Genomic DNA, 20,158 nt, shown 5'->3' with positions numbered 1-20,158 from the left:
TGATAGTTCTTAGTAAATCTTTCAGAGAATTTTACATAAGCAAAACAGTTTGGCTCCACAAAAGGGGTGGTAAGTTGTCCTAGTGACATCCAGGTAACCCCAAATACTGGAATCAAATTAGATTATATTGAAAAAGAACTGTGCAAACTGGACACAAACAAATCACAGGGAGGAGACGGAACAAGTAACAATGAACTGAGAACACTTATTCAAGAACTTACACTGCCATTACATCTGTTATTCACTAGGTCATATAAATATGGGGAGATTCCCCAAGATTGGATACATGCACTTACTAAACCTGTCTTTAAGGGAAAGGGGAGTAGGACAAACCCAGAATCATATAGACCCTTGTCTATTTTCATGTTGTGGAAAAATAATGGAGAAGGTTATACTGGATAAGTTATTGTCAGAACTGGATAGGTTGGGACTTGAAACCATATATCAGCATGCATGTGTTGAAAATAGATCTATTACCACCTGTAACATGATGTTCTATAACAATATGATAGCTATGAATTAAAAATTTTGCTGTGATGTGATTTGTATAGATTTAACTTCAGCATTTGACAGGGTCATGCACAAAACACTGATCAATAAATTAGTACAACTAGGTATTGATGTACTGTTGATAAGATGGATAGCTGCATGGATTACAAATAGGACATGGCAAGTGTCACATGCCAACTGGACAGGTGAAATCCTTGGTTACAGTCAAGGTGTCCCACAGGGCTCTGTACTAGGCCCTTACTTGTTTAAATGATATCTTTCAGACCTTACGTTTTCATCGGAGGTGTTCTACAGTCTATATGCTGATGGCCTGAAATTGGGTAAACTGATTACAAGTGTTACAGATAAGGCATATCTGCAAAATAATTTGACTAAATTGACCATTTGGGCACAGGAGAATAATATGTTGATAAATACATCAAAAGTAAGCATATGAGATTTGGGAGACATAAACTGAAAGGTAAATATTTAATACAGCACACAGTGATTGAAACTGTAGACTCATTTAAGGACTTTGGTATATGGGTAGATTCAGCTATGAGTTTTTCTAATCATATCAACCAGTTGGCTAATGATAGTTATAGAACTATAGGTTGTATAAAAAGATTTATAAAGTCTAGGAAATCAAACATAATGAAGTCATTGTTTGTTAGTTACATTCAACCCAAATGTGAGTATGGAATAACAATATGGAAACCCTATAGGAAAACAATCGTGAATAAACTGGAAAGAGTACAGCGGAAATATACTAAGGGCATCCATGGATGTGAAAATCTAAGTTATTATGAAAGACTAAAACATCTGAACTTGTACAGTGTCTCTTACAGATATTTAACAGGAGATCTTATTCGGGTATATAGGGCATTTAGGGACAGCTACCTCTGGGAATGTTTGGGGTTATCAAAAAGTACTAGAGAATCGTCGGATAACCTATGTAGAAGATTCTATAGGAATGAGAAGTGTACTAATTGGTTCTCTGACAGAGTAACTGATGCTTGGAACAGACTACCAAATTACATTAAAGCAATTACTAGTTTAGATATTTTTAAGAACAGCCTGGACATTTATTATTATGGGAACAAGTGTTTTGGCATATTGGCAAGCTAGAAGGGCTTTAATGTCCATGCTTGAAACATTTTTATGTATGTATGTAACAGGTATGTACTTGCACTTAAGATTCACATTATTCCCTTGCAAACAGTTCATCCTTGAAGTTTGCATAGTTATAGTGCTGTGGTTAGTTCAGAGAGTTTTCATGCTTGCATCTTTCCGGTGAAGTGACAGAATATCACTGGTCTCTAAAAATTATTTTTACATGTTATATAATGACAACTCAATATAGATACATTGCCTATATGTATAGTATCCCTTAGCCTGAAAAGTTTTGTAGCTGCCCCTGAGGAAACCAAGTATAAGTAAACATGCAGGATTTTGACATTGAAATGACCGAACATGCCTCTGTATAGGAAGCAGCATCTCAATTCTTCCTTGACAGCTTTTAGCAGAACGTTCAACAAGGAATTTTGTAAAGGCACTCAGAATATTCATTGCACATAAGATTACCATTCTTTCCTTAAGGACTTGTTTGCAGGTTTGTATTGACATTAGCTCTTCAGTTTTGCCCTGTTCCATCTTTCCATTAAGTGAAAGTGCTGTTTTCTAGAGAAGTGCATATGATTTCTGCTACTTATATAATGCCAGTTCACTGCTGTTCTGAACATATGTTGCATTTTTTCAATCGGAAAGGAAGTTGTATATCCATACCATACTGAAGTGGAGTATTATGAAGTTTGGCAGCCCATTATATTGTAAGGGTCATGAAGGACTGTTGGTGTATTAAAGTAAAGTTTGTCTTTAAAACAACTTAAAGTTTTTCTGCAGATATTTTTTGGCATCAGATCTAGATTGGCATCTGCATCAACACTCTTTTCCCATTTTGTAGATGGGGCCACGGTGTCACATAATCAGTGACCATCACGTAGAGCCATTATTTCCACCACCAGGTGGTATCAAGTCTAGATATCTAGTTCTAAGCTGTAATTAGGTTGTTCTAAAAATAACCTTTAGTAAGCATTTTACTTTGAAGATTCAGTTGTGACCCGATTCATCCTGCCTTCTGTTTTACTTTCTTACTGGGTATATTTTGGCGGATTTACAGCCTGTCCTGGGCACTGTTTCATTTTTTGTGCATTAAATATGCTGACATTTGCATTAAGTATGCTGTAAAATGTAATAGTAAGGAAACGTATATAAAAGATGGTACCTGAGTTATGTATTCATTTCTTTCGGAATCCTGGACAGCAGTATTTTCAGATCCATTCTTCTGCAAATTTTCCTAGTACAGTATGCTCCTCATAAAGTAAACCTCCATTGAATATGAAGGAGTCACATTAATTGTAAAAGTTGTAATGATTTTATTTTTTCATGCAGAGATTGCCCCTGATAAGACAGATTAGCTGTCATCCATAGTAATGTAATGGGAAAGATCAGATGCTGTGCTACAGACTGCACTACCACCCCAAAATATAGCTACCTTCTGACTAGACGCTTCTCTGATGTTTATCAGGTGAAACAAACGCTGGTCACAGTAATGTGTTTCATCTTCTTTCAAATGAACACAGACACATGCTCAAGTGCACACACAGTCTGTACCATACCAGATTGATGATCAATTGGTTTCACAAACTGGGCCATCATTGCCACAAAATTAACTACTTTCTGATGGGCTCTGATATGTTACTATAATCAAATTAAAGAAATTCTGGCTAGCATAGTACATGCACACACAGACAAATGGTGATACAGATGCACACATGCAAACAGCCTGACAATCATTTTTTTTCTTATACACACACACACACACACACACACACACACACACACACACACACACACACACACACACACAAACACAAACACAAACACACACAGCATGCCCACCCACAGAAAGTAGCTACTTCATCCTTTGGATGAGATGTTAAACCCAGGTCCCATCTGCTGAGTTGATGGTAGCTCACGTGAATATAAAAGATCCCACGGCACCTATCAAAAAGTGTAGGTGAACTACCCTGATTCCCTGGCCAAATTTCCCCTGGTCGTATAAATACCACCTCTGGTCTCTCCTGAAAAAAGGCCACTAGCCTAGTGGGATTAACCAAATCAATGGAGGATAAATAAAGTTTTTTTTTTTTTTTTTTTTTACTCAATACACTTAAACTGTTTGACAGGGATCAAGTGAAATAAATTCCTTCTATTATGATATGTTTCAGATTGTGTCACATGCATGCATAGGCTCATGTACAATGCCACAGCTAAGTCAAATCAATATTAATTTAACAGTAAGTAATTGACAGTAATAATGAATTGCTTTTATACACAGAATGGCTACCCACTACACCCACCAGTTTCTGACTGGATGTACCTCTGCTACTCGACTATGATGTAGTGAATGACCATAGTAATATTTTTCCAGTTTGTTTAATGCATCTATATATGGTTGTATGAATGCACGTACATGCATATACACTACTCTTCTTGAAGCTGGTCACAGATAAGTTGTAGACACACACACACACACACACACACACACACACACACACACACACACACACACACACACACACACACTTTCCTTAACAGGCTAGCTCACTGATTACTTTCATGTAAAAGTTGATGAACTCTCCCCAAAATATGGCCAGCTTCTTAAGTGAATTAAACCTCTGATCATAGTCTGATCATTAGGGGTAGCCACAGCAGATCATCTGTTTCCATTTCTTCTTGTCCTCTGCATCTTGCTCTGTCACACCAGCCACCTGCATGTCCTCTCTCACCACATCCATAAACCTTATCTTAGGCCTTCCTCTTTTCCTGATACCTGGTAGCTTCATCCTTAGCATCTTTTTCCCAATATACTCAGCATCCCTCCTCAGCACATGTCCAAACCAACGTAATCTTGCCTCTCTGGCTTTGTCTCCAAACCTTCCAACCTGGGCTGACCCTCTAATATAATTATTCCTAATCCTGTCCACCCTCATCACACCCAGTGCAAATCTTAACATCTTTAACTCTGCCACATCCAGCTCTAACTCCTGCCTTTTTGTCTATGCCACTGTCGTAAGGTTCATAAGTTGGTACTAGGCTATCAGCCCTAGGGCCTATACAAGCCTAGCCATAAGAATTCCCTGCCTATTTCTTCCCACACTATTTACTTCCCTGGACCCCTGTGTAGCAGGGCGACTGATGTGATCCCTGGGGTGAATTTCCTTTCTCCCATCCAATCGTCAAGGTTCCTTTTGAAGAGGGCAGAGGCACTGTGCTTGACATGTATGGGCAATCTATTCCAGAGTCTGGGGAGTCTCTGGGTCAGGAACCTATCCCTCCAGCATGTTTTGTTTATTGTGATGATAAGATTTAGATCCCTGGAGCATGTGGCTCTGAGGGATTGGGATTTCTTTGTGTAGCATGTCCAACAGCTCTGGGTTTGACATGGCCTTGCATGTTAAGCAGAGATTGCCTCTGAGTAGAAGATATGTGACAGAGTATAGCTGGAGTTTTTTAAGGCGGTCGGCGTAGGGCATCTGCTTTAGGCCTGTGATTCTTTTAGTGAGGTATTTCTGTGGCCTTTCCAGTTGTTGCAGATATCTTGAGAAGTACATACCAAACGGGGTGTTGTATTCTATAATGGGTCTAATGAGGGATGAGTACAGTGGGACAATGACCTCCTTTTTTCTGGATGAAAAGCCCTTAGTGATGAGGTGTGCCACATAGAAGGATTTCCTGACTGTTGTGGCGATGTGGTTATCGAAGGTGAGATCACTGTCCACCTGTGTTCCCAAGTCTCTGATCACACTTTCGGTGTTTAGTGTACTGCCACCTATATGGTAATTCACGGGTACATGTACTGTCTCCAACCCATATAACATAGCTGGTCTCACTACCCTCTTGTAGACCTTCCCTTTCACTCTTACTGGTACTCGTCTGTCACAAATCACTCCTGACACTCTTCTCCACCCTCTCCATCCTGCCTGTACTCTCTTCTTCACCTCTCTTCCACACTCGATATTACTCTGAACTGTTGATTCCAAGTATTTAAACTCATCCACCTTCGCTACCTCTACTCCTTGCATCCTGACCATTCCTCTATGCTCCCTCTCATTCACACACATATATTCTGTCTTAGTCCTGCTGACCTTCATTCCTTTTCCCTTTCACTCTGGTACTCGTCTGTCACAAATCACTCCTGACACTCTTCTCCACCCTCTCCATCCTGCCTGTACTCTCTTCTTCACCTCTCTTCCACACTCGATATTACTCTGAACTGTTGATTCCAAGTATTTAAACTCATCCACCTTCGCTACCTCTACTCCTTGCATCCTGACCATTCCTCTATGCTCCCTCTCATTCACACACATATATTCTGTCTTAGTCCTGCTGACCTTCATTCCTCTTCTCTCTAGAGCATATCTCCATCTGTCTAGGGTCTCCTCCACCTCTGATGTTTGACTGTGATCATTGTAAAGAAATTCCGGCTACATATAGGTGTATTTCACCTTACAAAACGTAAGATCCACTGCCACAATTAGCTAGACCAGTTGCTTTCATGCACATACTACTAACTCATCCCTCAGAATAACTACCTTCTCTTTGGGTGCATTTAATATTTCACTGCAGCTGTTTATTCTGTTTTCCTGTCAATAGCAGCAGTTGCGGTTTAGTATTCAGATCATGCTACCCTCTTCCTAACCAGAGCAAAAAAAAAAATGGCTCATTGGTGTGGACAAAGCATAATATTCACACTGCTCACAAGTTTATCTGGAGTTCTGCCAATGTTTTATGATCATTTAATTGAAGAAAACATGTCCAGGTCTCAGAGCATGACTGTTTTGGTCTGTGTTCTCTGCAGAATGTAGCAGAATTCTATTTAAGCATTAACATCAGCTGTGTCCGGACAGCTGATGGTGCTGTTCACAAGTCAGTGCTTATGATACATAGTAACAGAACATAGGCTAGGCAGGACCTTTTGCTAAATGGTATTGAGAGAAGGACGATGACATAAGGATCAGAAGTATGTATACCCTTTCACTTTTGGATTTATTTTAGGATTATTTGATTTGCTCGATGGTGGGTATTATTTCACTGATGCATTAATTGTACTAATGTAGTAGTTAATTCTAAGGTATTCTGAGAATGACACTTTTTTTATTTAAAAATTATTATATATAATGAAACTAAGTTGTTTCACTACCTGCTGTGATGACATTGTCATCTTATACTGAGATTGTCTGGTCAGTAAAGATGAAGGGGGTTGTAAGTATTGTGCTGAATTGGTGAGCTTCATGACATATTAAATATTAAATTTACAGCAGCATGGTGCTGAATATGAACCGCGTTCTGTGAAAGTTACAATGTATGTCAATATACATGTAGTTGTGTGGATTTACAGTACTTAAAAACACACAACTATGGAGATACACACACATACTGACAGAGATGAATGTCTATGTGTGTATGTATATAAATTAAAAAAAAATATATATATATATATATATATATATATATATATATATATATATATATATATATATGGGTCCCCTTCAGAATTTTGCAGCTTAAAACTTCGAAATTCATATGGTCGAAGTTTTAAAACTTCAAAATCCTGAACGGAGATTGCCATACAAAGCGAAACAAGAGGTTTTCCTTTTTCTCGCTGTAGTGCAATCTCAGAGTTGGTATATTTAAGTAGAGTGGGTTGTGGGGGGTGCAGCGGGGCTTGCCCCCTGCAAAAACATGTTTTGTAATGTGTTGACTGCTTTTGGGGGGGGGTTCTTAATTTCGAAATTCCAAGATCTCGAGATTCTGAAACTCGAGATTTTGGTATTTCGAAATTAAGTAGTGGAATTAAAATATAGTAGTATATATGTAAGCTTTTCTTAGCTGTATATCTTTTTAAAATCTAGCAAAGTATTTTTCCTGGGAGAAGGGTCTTGTAAGAAGGCCTTAACTGCAAAACTTGTGAAGCAGATTTCATTAATTTAGAAGGTCAAACTTGATATTCTGAAAATGCAGCAAGCAGAGTCCCACATAGTGCATTTTAGATATGGCGTCAGTGTTTGCCTGCTGAATGAGTAACTGCAGGCATTTTCACTATTTTGTTTCCATGTTTGTTCATATATATGGATTCTATGGCTAGGTGCATATTGTAAGCAGGATTGTGCACCTTCTGTCAGTGGTCTTATTTGATTTTCTTGCTGTGCTTCGGTGCATCTAAAATGCCTAACCATCATTATCTTCAACCCCATTTTTTTCTGCATGCAGTTGGGGTGTCACATCAGCTGTCACCATCTCTGTCAGTTGGGTGCCACTGCCCCACCTTCTACAGTTATGCCTGTAGTAGGTCTTCCCTCATGCAGCCCATCCATCTCTTGCCTGGGCATCCTCACTTCCTGTTGATGTCTTTGTTTCTCCCAAATCTTCTTTAACAGATGATCTGCTGCTTTCTTGCACATGTACCCCAACCACTGTAATCTGTTCTCTGTACCTTTTCTGCAGTTGGAGCTACTTTGAGTTCTGATCTGACATAATTTCTTCATCTGACCCACGTGGTCTTGCCACACATCTCAGGCACTTCATCTCCATCACCTCTAGCTTCCTCATCTACACTGCCTTCACTTCCCAGGTTTGTCCCATACAGTGGTACTGGTTACACCATTGTTTTGTATACCACACTTTTCATCTTCTTTGGCATTCTAAGTAAACAACCGGTTGTGTTTGTTTTTTAACGGCGGAGAGTTGTGAGTTTCATTTTTTTTTTATTTTGTTATATTTAATTGTGGAAATTTTAAACAGTTTGCATGATAATAGAATTGGAAATATATGAGTGGTAGTATTTACATATTTTGAGGTGTCTTTTGGAGATGGTAGAATATCTTATTTGGATATGGGGTTAGAATGTATTGGGGTTATGCTGTTTCTGAGTTTGCTGTGCAGGGATGGGGACTCCCACGTACATATTTGTTTTAGTTTAGTCTCCATTTTTCTTTTCTTATTGAGACTTCTAGTATCTGTGTTCAGTAGCTTTGTGCAAGTCCAGTCTCCTGGTGGGCTTTTATTTGGTTGGTATTCTTTTTGTCCAAAGTTGCATTATCCAATTCCTAATTTTGTAGTAGAGATTGAAAGAAGACACCGCATTATTTTGTTCCATTTGTTTTGATAGCAGCTAAGAAAATTGTGCAGCTGTGTTCAAGCATTTTTTTGTAATCACTGATTTATTCATCTCGCGTGCTTCTTCTTTGAGATTGCTGACAGATTGGTTACTTTAGTTTCAATAAGGGTAGCAAAAGTATATGCTATATGTAATTGAAGGCCACTGTGACACTCGTGTCAAATGATTCATGTTACAGATTTTAAGGTACCTGGAGTAAACTGTTCATTTCTTAAAAGTAGTAATGTAAGTGGGTAGTTTGTTAGATAATTCTGGTATTGCAGAATTTGTCATATCCTGCAGTGCTTAATGAGCATTTCAAGTAGTGACTTGGAAACATCTGTAGCAAGTATATGGAAAGGAAATGATAGTACTGATAATATTTTTAAGGTCACAGATTTTGAATTTCCTGCAACAGTATGTTATATCTCTGCCCACTTGTGTACGCACTGCTATTTTCAAAAGATAACACTTAAATACACAAAAGGGAATAATGGAAATGTGATGTAAAATCATTCCGCATGTTATAAGATCAGGATGTTCTGTAATTGTGTGCGGCCATGTTTTCAGTTATGGTAACTCAAAGAAATCTGTTTTTTTTACTGTCATATGATTTGTTCTGGAAACCAAAACCATAGATGGAGTGGAGGGCAGAATACTATTGGGTATGAAAGACAGCTTTACATAAAACTTGGGGTGTACTATGTACATTGGAGAATGAGTAACATTTTAAATGATTTGTCTCCAAAGGAAAGAGACTGCGTTACCATAACATTTTAGCAGGAGAATATTAAACTCAGTGTGGTAATTTGTGCATTCTTAGCAGAGGGCAGCTTTATTGCTACTGACCTAGTTTAATTTCTGAAGGCTGGTGCACAAAACATTTTTGTACTCATTACTGTGTGGATAACCAAGAAATGCCTTAAATTGATCATCCCATAAATGCTGGCTACATATTTGCTGTACCTAGATATTTTTCCTCAATTAAATTTTTTATTGAAAATGTTTTGAATTACAAGATAACACAGAAGTAAAATAAATAAATAAAAAAAGAAATGTACAACCTGGTGTTGTCAATCTTCATTCATTCATGACAGTTGAGTCTCGGTTCTGTTCTCTGAACTGACTTGGCCATTGTAACAAGCTCACGCCAGCCAGAAACTCTCGAGCTAAGTTTACCCGTAGTCCCTCTTTTCCCTTCCCTTCCCTTCAGATTTCGTTTGCCACGTAGAATTTCAAGACACGTCAGGCTGTGCTCTCAAGCTAAGTGTTTTATTTTTCTATACATTTCTCAATATTTTTTCCTGTATAGCTCCCCTCTTGATTTTTCTTGGTCACTTTATTTTGTATTACAAAATTAGTGTGCAAGTGCTGCTTTAGCTATATTTTTGTATCTATTTGGTATTTCTTCTTTACCATAGTTGGTATAGGCTGCTACCTTCCCTCTTACCTCTGGTAACTCTTAAATACCATTGTTGGTATTCTTTCCCCTTTCTTCTTTCTTCTCTTTACCCTTTTGGGTATTTCTTGTGCTACCATTGTTGGTATGCTTTAACAAAAAAAAAAAAAAATGATATCTTTCACTTGCTCTGTTTTTTTCCCTGTTATTGTGTGTGTGTGTGTGTGTGTGAGCATGTGTGTGTGTGATCGCATGAACGGCTGTTCATTTTTTCTTAGTTATCTGATGGCTGAGAAAAAAGGTACTACAGGATTTAAACAGTGTGACAGATGTGGCAGGAAGATGCCCAGCTCCGATGGGCATCTTTTCAGCATGTGTTGTTTAGGAGTGCCACACTTACAAATCTAGCCTCTGTGCGAGCTCTGAAATGGCTTTAGTGCCCAGACCCTGGCAGAGTGTAAAAACAAATTGATCTTAAAGGAGTTGTTAAAAAAAAAAAACTTTTTGGCGGCTTTGTCTGAGGTGGAGGTGTCAAAACCTCCTAAAAAGAAGCATAAAAGAGGAGCCCCTTCATTCCAGAGTCTCCTCATTCTCAGGAACCAAAATCGTCCAAAGGCCTGGTTTCCACAGAACCGAAGCCTAAACAATTGAAATCAACACCAACAATCGTTTCTGCACCAGAATCTATGACCCCTTCCATGGTGCCTTCTATTTCCACAGTACCAACCCCTTCCATGGTACCTCAGACCCTCTCAGCACCAATTGATTTCCCCTGTAAAACAAGTCACTTCCACCCAGCACATGTTTTTGGTAGGGTGCCGAAGGTCTAACCCCTATACAGGACTCTATATTCCCTATCAGCTGACCACTTTGTTGGTCAGCAGCTCAGTCCTTTTGTATTAATCATCTAGAATCTCTCCCTGGGATGTCTATTCATTCCACCAGAAGCCTTTCAGAGTTGTAGTTAGATTGGTGGATCAGCTCTTGGAGGCCAGAGGTATTCCAACCCTATCTAGGACGTCCCTCCCACCTGAGGCCGAGGTTTTTTTTCAACTGACTCCAACTTATCTTTCTCCTTTGACATCCCCGTAGGATTTGGACCCCTCAATGCCAACTTCTTCAGTACCAATGGTGGATCTCACCTTGGTGCTGGAACCCACTCTGTGGACCTTGGCTCAGTCAGAGCCAAACCACAAGATCATTACTTGGCTGCCGGCTCCAGAATCCCTAGTACAGCACAGATTTTTTTTCCACAGTACTGTCTATGATTCTGGTTGCTTTGACGGTTCTGAGTCCTCTCGCGGCTCCTTCTTTGGGGGCAGGCTTGTTGGAGCAGGGTTTGACCTCGGTTCCGTGCTCCCATCCCTCTTCAGGTGGTCCTGCTTTTCAGACTATGGAGAACGTGTTCACCTCAGCAGGCTCACATTTGGCACCCTCAACATTGGAATGTCATATCTGTGTCCTGTGGTTCACAGCTGTCACAGTCTACTACATTGGGGCAGCAGGCAAGGGAGCAGCAAGACACCCTACTACAGGGTACCATCTCTTAGGAGTCTTCTTCAGACCTCCCCCCGATGAGCCGCCCCATAAGAAATCATGTAAGAGGAAGCATGTTGATTCTCCCGAAGAATCTCTCACCGAGTATACAGACTACAGTGAAAGGCAAGGGTCCCCACGGTTGCCTCCAGAAGATGTCTCCTTTGAATCCATATTAGAAATCTTAAAGCAGAGTGGTGACTGGGAGCCCACTAACTCTTCCGCCGAGGAATCTGTCTTCTTGCAGGCTTTCCGTGCCCAACCTTTTACTTCTTGAGTGACCCCGCCTGCAGATGAGTTAGTCAAGCTCATCATGCAGCGTACTTGGAAGGCCCCTGACAGTGTAGAGCCAATCCCCTTGGAGACTTGAAAAATACCCCCCCCCCCCAAGACGATCAACTCCACTGGACAAGGATTAGTGGTAGATGCTATGGTGGTGGTGGCTGCCACAAAAAAGGAACTTGCAGAGGCGAGTCCTACCTTTCATCCTCCAAACTGAGAGTCTCGGGCATTGGATAGATTAGGGAAGCAGGTTTATGCTTCGACCTTTGCCATACGGTCGTTGAATTATTTGGCACATTTTACCCGTTTTCAAAGGGACCTGATCATTGTACTCTCAGGAAGCCAAGCAGGAGCAGTGTCTGACAAGGTACACAACAAGGTTGCCTCCCAGCTTGCAACCCTAGAATCTCTCTCTAACTTCTCTGTGCAGTTGATTGCACATACAACTGAAGAGGCAGCCAGAGCAGTGGGTGCAGGCGTTGTCATGAGACGTCACTCCTGGATGCACTTGTTTGACTTTGTGGACCCCTTCAAGTCTTTCTTCATCAATGCTGCCATTGCTTCCTTGTTGTTTGGCCCAAAGGTTAGACACATTTGACAGGTGTGAAAAGGACGGAAAGACCCTTTCTGCTGTGGGTGTACAGTGTTCCACTCCTCAATGACCCTGTTCCAGGAATCACAGGAGTGGAAAGATGTGGTTCAAAAAGCCCCAAGGACCTTTGCGGGACCCATGGCAAGTTTTCTCCCTGGGGCAGAGGGGGGAATCTCATCAAGAAGATGCCCCTCCCATGGCAGAGGGGCCTGTGTAACCAGGGTTTCAGATATTTTTTTTATCTGGGTAACCCTATCAATGCTCCTGAGGAGTGGCCTGATTGCTTACCTCTGGAAGTAGTCGGAGGAAGGTTCTCTCTGCACCACTTGTCCTGACATTCAATAACATCAGATTCTTGGGTGCAGACAATAATTACCAGAGGTTACCTTATCCCCTTCGATTTTTATTCAAAGCCGCAAAGGCAAATCCCTAATGTTCCACCTAGTCAGAGGCGCAGCAGCTCAAGAAATTCAAAAGCTGCTCAAAAAGAGTCATCCAAACCATCCTACCAGACCAAGCAGGATCCAGATTTTACTCAAGATTCTTTTTAGTGCCAAAATAGACAGGGGACTGGAGGCCAATTCTAGACCTCAGTATCTTGAACAAATTTATCAAACAGACAAAATTCTGGATGGTCACGGTTCAGTCTTTCCTTCCTTTTCTGGAGAAAGATGATTGGATGTGCTCTATAGATCTTCACGACACATATTACCACATAGAAGTGGACAAGCACTTCAGAAAATATCTTTGCTTTTGCCTGGGTGCCAGTCATTATCAATTCCGCGCACTGTCCTTTGGTGTCACCACAGCCCCCAGGGTGTTCACCAAATGCATGGCAGTGATAGCAGCTCATCTGAAACTATAAGGATTCCAGGTGATTCCATATTTAGATGATTGTCTCCTTACGACCACCACCAGGCATCTACTGCTTTGCACCTTATACTACACTCAGGAACTGGCAGCAGTCTTAGACATTTCAATAAACAAAGAAAAGTTAAAACTGGTACCCACTTGAAGCTTAAAATTAATTGGAGCAATATTTGACACAAGATCGTGTCTGGTTGCTCTACATCTTCAAAGATTACAAAGGTTAAGGTCACAGCTCCAAGCGATACTCACTCAAAACATAATCCCAGCTCACTTAGTCTTACAACTGCTAGTGTCAATGGTAACGACAATCACCCTAGTTCCCCTGGCGAGATTCCACATGAGGCTGCTTCACTGACTCCTAGCATCACAGTGATCTCTGTTAACTCACCTCATGTCTTATCCAGTCCGCATAACAAATTGATGCAAGCAGGATCTAAATTGGTGGATGAAGCCAGAAGAGGAGTTATGGAGTTGACCTTTTTCACCCCCTCAGCCCAAGGCTGTAGTGACCACGGATGCATTCCTGTTGGGGTGAGGGGGCATTTTCAGGAAAAGACATACCAAGGCACTTGGTCCCCTCTAGAGGCTAATTTGCCTAACAACATCCTAGAACTGAGGGCGGTGCTTTTAGCATTGCAAGCATTCCAATCTGCCCTTCCGTCGGGGACAATTGCTATCCAATCAGACAACATGTCCATCGTCTGGTACATCAACAAACCGGGAGGAACCAGATCCTATCCATTATGTCAGGAAGCCCTGAGAGTATGGCAATGGGCGATCATCTCCAATTGCTTTCTGATAGCAATGCATATTCCTGAGAATTCCAACATGATTGCCGATAAACTGAGCAGATGCATTCTCCTGCCTCACAAGTAGTCTCTCAATCCCATAGTAGCAATGGAGATCTTTCATCATTGGGGTCAGCCTTGCTGTGATCGGTTTGCATCTCCCATGAACCACAAATGCAGCAGCCACTTCACCCTAATCCCCCCTCAGGGGGAGTCCTTGAGAGATGCTGTTCTGCAAGATTGGCCCCTGGTACTTCTTTATGCCTTTCCTCCCTTCCCCTAATACCCCAGTTTTTGAAGCAAGCACAAAAGTTGAGAAACGGTGATCCTCCTTGCACCCTATTGGCCCCATCAAGTCTGGTACCCCTTTCTTTGGCCTTACCTAGTTCACCATCCGAGGACTCTGGAACCAACTCCAGGACTCCTGTGTCATCCGCAGGGGCTAGTCCATCCCAGTCTACCAACTCTCAAGCTGACCGCTTGGTACCTCCACTTCCGGAAATTGCCAGGCAGAATAATCTATCTTCCCCTTCTGGCTTCTCATAAACTGTCCACAAGGAATCTTTATCTTAGTAAATGGAACAGATTTGTGATCTGGTCTCAAGGATAAGAGCTTGACACCCTTTCAGCCTAAATTAATAAGGTGTTGAAATGTTTGTCAACTTTACTCCAATCAGGAGCTTCAGCTTCTACTATTAGAGTTAATTTGGTGGCTATTTCAAATTTCCATAATGGCTTTGATGATTTTTCCCTGATATCTCACTGCTTCTGCAAAACCTTCCTAAAGGGAGTTATGCATTTAAAGCCACCTTTTAAAGAGCCCATTGAACGTTTGAATTTGACATTAGTCTTACAAACTTTGACTCCTCAGCCCTTTGAGCCAGCAGCCCCCTGTGATATATATTTTTTTTATTGGAAGACCTTATTCTTGGTAGCCATCACTTCAGCCAGGAGAATATCAGAATTGCAGGCATTATGTGTAAAGCGCCCATACCGCATTTTTCATAAAGAAGAGAGTATCTCTTAGCACTAAGCCTTCTTTCTACCCAAAGTTGTCTCAGACTCTGATATTAACTAATCCATTAACTTGCCAGTTTTCTTCCCAAAATTTTCAAACAAGGGTGAATATCATTTGCATTTGTTGGATGTACACAGACAATTACATTTTTACTTGGACAGAACAAAATCCTTGAAAATCGGAACAACTGTTCCTGTCATTTCCTGGTCTTTAACCAGGCAAACCAGTTGCCAAAGTCACCCTGTTGAAATGGTTGAGAGATTGTATCACCTTTGTTTATCATCAAAATAAAATGAGTTTATCAACTAAAGTCAAGGTTCACTGTACCAGATCAGTTTCCACTTCTGTGGGCATTCATTCTAGAGCCTCCACGGATGACATTTACGTAGCAGCTACATGGGCTACCCCTCATACCTTTATCACTCATTGCAAATTGGATATGGTCTCCAGGGGAAGAGCATCATTTCGCTCTGTGGTGCTCAGGAATATCCTTCCATAGGGCCTCCTGGGACAAAAAGTAGCTAGGAACTCTGTCCCAACTGTCATGAATGAATAAAGATTGATAACATCAGATAAAGAACTTATGTTCTTACCATAGCGTTCCATCTGTGTTATCGATCTTTATTCATTCTTGACATCCCACCCTTCTACACCCTCCAAAGGCTCCTGAAAGTTCGGAACTAGTCCTGATTTAGTAGTAGGGCAGTTGCTCAGACAAATCTTCCGCTTTTTGATTTTTACGAGCAAACTCAATCTGAAGGAAAGGGAAGAGAGGCACAATGGGTAACCGTAGCTCAAGAGTTTGTCTGGCACAAGCTTGTTACAACAGCCGACTCTGTTCCAAGAAAGGAACAGAGGCCCAACTGTCAAGAATGAATGAAGATCAATAACACAGATGGAACGTTATGGTAAGAACATATTTCTTTATTTACAAACGGGGATACATGTACATATATATGACCCATGCCTTATCCATAGCACAATCCCCTGTACAAAATTATTAGGAAATAACTCACATAAAATACAGAGGAATAGTTTACAGGATTGTAAAAATAAGTTGAGATTGGTATATACTAATGCAGAGAAATGAATAGCATGCTGTTTATTCTTCAGACTTTAAGATTTAGGTGCGTTTCTAAGAGTGTCGCAAGTCTCATAGATCTGCATTTTATCTTTGCCTTGATTTAAAAACAAATAATTTTTTTCTTGTTTGAGTCAGTAGATGCCTAGAATTCTCTCTTGCTTGTTCTAGTAATATATGCCTCAAAGATGTGTCCAAGAAAGTATAATTTGCTTTGTACTTATCTTCCCCTTCAGTAAACACTCCATATCAGTTTACTCAGTAGATTGCAGTGGTTGCCTTCTTAGCATAAGCACTGCATACTATCCAGTAGTTACCACAGTCGCTACTTATAATCACCTATTTGTGGAAAGCAAATCCACTGCATTTCTGTAGAATTTATTTTTGTAGAGTGCACTGGTTACAGAGAATTATTTGGATTTGAAAGAAAGAATACATGCCACCCTTAAGTACCATTTCATTTTTTTTGTTTGTGTAAACAGGCAACACGTGATTTAGAAAACTATGACAAAGAACACCATGATGAGTTTAAGCGGTATGAGATGATGAAAGAACATGAAAGAAGAGAGCATCTAAAAACACTCGATGAAGAAAAACGAAAAGAAGAAGAAGCCCGGTATGAAGAAATGAAAAAAAAGCATGAAGATCACCCAAAAGTGAATCATCCAGTAAGGAGTTTTTGATTTATTTGCAGCCGATTGTCTTAATGAAGTAATTTCGGTAAGGTACTTCCACAAAAAAGCCTACAAAGTTGTGTAAGACATCAGTATATTCTTATTTCTGTTGTGTCCACTCTCAAGAAAAAAAAATAATGTTTAAATTAAGTTGAATGTGCAGGTCTTTGGTTAATTGTTACAATGTCCAGTTTTTTGCACATTGGTCACATTTTCTCATTCTTCCTAAGGGTCAGAGGAATTTACCTGTGTACTTGAGGTCCAAACAACCCTAGAATTGATGATAATACAAGTAGCAGTACAAAGAGCACAACCCTCTGCATAAAGGTTGCAGTCTTTTGACCTACATAGAAAAAAAAGAATTCAGAGTTTTTCTCAAATGTCATTTGTGTCCATCAAAACTGTATTTGCACATCTTGCTGCTGCTGTTAAATCACCTTAAATGTGAATTTATACAGTCTATATTACAACTCCTACTGTAAAAACACTTATGAAAGAGTAGCAGGTAGCCAGATAGCTGCATGAATGACTGCACTGTACTTTGCAATAAGAATTTTCTGACTATGCAGATATTATAAAAAATATTTGCTGATGTGAAGGCTTGTGTGAATGGGAGGGCTTTGCAAAAGCCATGGGGAAAGGCCATCTGCATGCCTTGGACAAGTTCTGGTAAACATTTGATACTCAGAGATGGAAAGGAAGAACCTTGCTTTTTCTGTGTCAGGTAAGGGCGGGGGAAGAACTAACTACTTCCTGAGAGGTTGTCAGGAGGTTAAAGGAACATTTTAAGGAAGTCTATAACCTGGTCAGCACACCCTAAAATCAGAAGGCAGTTGCTGAAATCTCTAAGTTTGGAGCCAATTACTGTAGCAGTTACAGGGTAGTGATGCCACTGAAATGCTAAAGGCTGCAAGTTTGAATTAAATTTGGCTGAATATATAGCAAGTCAGGGGTAGCATGGGTAGCGCATCTCTGTACTCTTGCGTAGGTAATGGAATAGGATCTCTGAACTGGCAAAGCAAGGTGGCAGCCTCTGTCTTTAAGAAAGGTGTTGCATGGCTGTCTTCCATCTAAAGGAGATCATTTCCCTAACACAATGGAAAAACCTTTAGTAAACTGCTGAAGAGAAGATTCCAGCTTGTATTGTTCTTCCAGGGTCAGTGGTTTGACTAAATTTTCATCCAGGCCATAGAAAATCATACCTGCTCCCGAGATGTTTGATGGGATATAGGGGTTTGCTTTTCCAGTCTAAGGCTGTTTTGTCGACTTGAAAAGGCTTTTGACAGAATGCTTTGGGCTTGGACATCCTGCAGGTGTATTGGATGCTTCTGCTGATGCTGTACACTATTCAGTCCCTGTATGAAAACATTGAAAGATGTGCCCACATTTGTGGCAGTAGTGTAGTTAGGGTGGCAAAGGGAGCAACTGCCCCGGTGCAAAGTTTTGAGGGGGGGTGCTATCAGCCAATTTCAGTTTCTCTTAAAAGCTGGTATTGCATTTGCAGTCAAACGAGCACAGCAGCACTCTGTGTTGTCTAAACTGTAGCAGCTGCATATACTACATTGTGGCAAGCATTTTTCTTCAGTTTATTTATTTGTTTTGTTTTTGTTTTTTGTTTGTTTTTTTAATGCAGGGTAGAAACTGTACCAAAAACAGTCTGCGACATAGAACTAACAGCGAACCAAATACTCAATATGTCGTCTTAGGGTGGCAGCACAAACAAGATCTGGATGTAATCTTTTTAGCACTTTCTTTCATAACAGCTTCATCAGAAATAAACAGATACCTCAAAGATGGATTTAAAAACTGTAACCCTAAATCCCAGTCATCAAGAACCAATACAAATTATTATCTATTAACTAATAATAATCTTAAAAGAACGCGTTGTAAATAGCAGTTCAAAACCATGCTATCTTAAAATCAGTGTTAAAATACAACACACAAACAACAAAGTCTCTCAGCTAATAAAACATTATAAATTAATTAACTGCCATATGGCTTCTCGGCATTCTAAAAATGCATTGTGATTACCCACAAAGTTACTTAAATTTACTTTGTCAACAACAAAAAAATGAAGTTTTCCAAAATCTTCACATATGATAGCATGTTTTGCCAATGAATTATCTGGATCTTTATTTTTTAATTTTTAATACCTGTGATGTGCTCATAAATTCTTTGATATCTTTCTAATAGTTTTACCAGTATAATAACTGGAGTACATCTCACAGGTAGCCAGATAAACTACTCCATGGGAATTAATCAAATCTGTCCCTGGTGAAAATCATCTTATCTGTCACTTTTAATTAAATACTAGATGAATTATTTATGAACCTGTAGTACTTGCACTTTACACATTTATATGTACCAGGGTTACCTTTTGTAGTCAATTGTGAAATATTATATTGTGCTTTTCTGAAATAAATCTGACATTCTCATTTTTCTTAAAATAATAATCCTCTGTAGAAACCAGCCGGATTCTGTTTTGTCAGACAGTTTCACTGTCCTGATCGATGTGGGTCTTTAAAGATCGTGAATTTTATCCATGTATAGTCATGACTGTTCTTAATATATACGTTGTGGTATTGGCTTTAGTAATGTGATGCATATTAGTTGCAGCTTGGTGTAATTTGAACCGGCACTCCAAGTCCTCCTTGATATCCTTTTTCTATTATAGTTTCATATGATATGATCAGTCTTTCACTGCTCTGACATGTAAGAGATGGTAATTCTTAGATCAATCCTACATTTATGCTCAACTATGAAATCTGGTCATAAAATATTTTTGTCAGGTAGTACTGTTATGTTAGAAACCTGAGTACAAGCCCTCTGTCACACACTTATAGAAACTGGGTTTGGATTTGTATATGGTTAAATTGTAAACTGGAAAACTGGATAAAAAAATGTTTTTACTCATGGTCTTGGTAAATCTTGGTAATACTTTCTGATGCCTTGACTACAGTCAGAATTTTAACACAGGGCCTTCCTACATTCTTCACATTTATTAGTTCAAGAGAACAGGTGTGAGGGACTTCACATCATCATAACTGAATTAAATGTAGGGCATTGGAGATGAATGGTAGAGAATATTTCTCAGACCTTTAATTGCAGTCTTTAACTTTTTTGGGTTGAAGCTCTTTACTCAAGAGCAGTTTTGGCTTAGATTTTTTTTCCAAAACAGTATTGTATTTTATTGGCGAGTTGAGTTGGG

The 20,158-nt window shown here is 39.9% G+C and overlaps 1 protein-coding gene across 3 annotated transcripts in view; it reads left to right on the top strand.

Moving 5' to 3' along the window:
• The window catches only part of NUCB2 (nucleobindin 2), a 736,170-nt gene that overhangs the window by 315,559 nt on the left and 400,453 nt on the right, over positions 1-20,158 (top strand). For all 3 annotated transcript variants that reach the window (XM_044082707.1, XM_044082708.1, XM_044082709.1), the window contains exon 7: positions 16,759-16,944. In XM_044082707.1, the coding sequence (XP_043938642.1) occupies positions 16,759-16,944 (186 nt within the window). The remainder of the gene's footprint in view (positions 1-16,758; positions 16,945-20,158) is intronic.

Source organism: Protopterus annectens, chromosome 9.part0, assembly GCF_019279795.1.
Source record: "Protopterus annectens isolate FY-2018-M chromosome 9.part0, PAN1.0, whole genome shotgun sequence".
Taxonomy (NCBI): Eukaryota; Metazoa; Chordata; order Ceratodontiformes; family Protopteridae; genus Protopterus; species Protopterus annectens.
The sequence above is the reverse complement of the archived record's forward strand: the minus strand, read 5'-3'. Positions and strand labels throughout refer to the sequence as shown.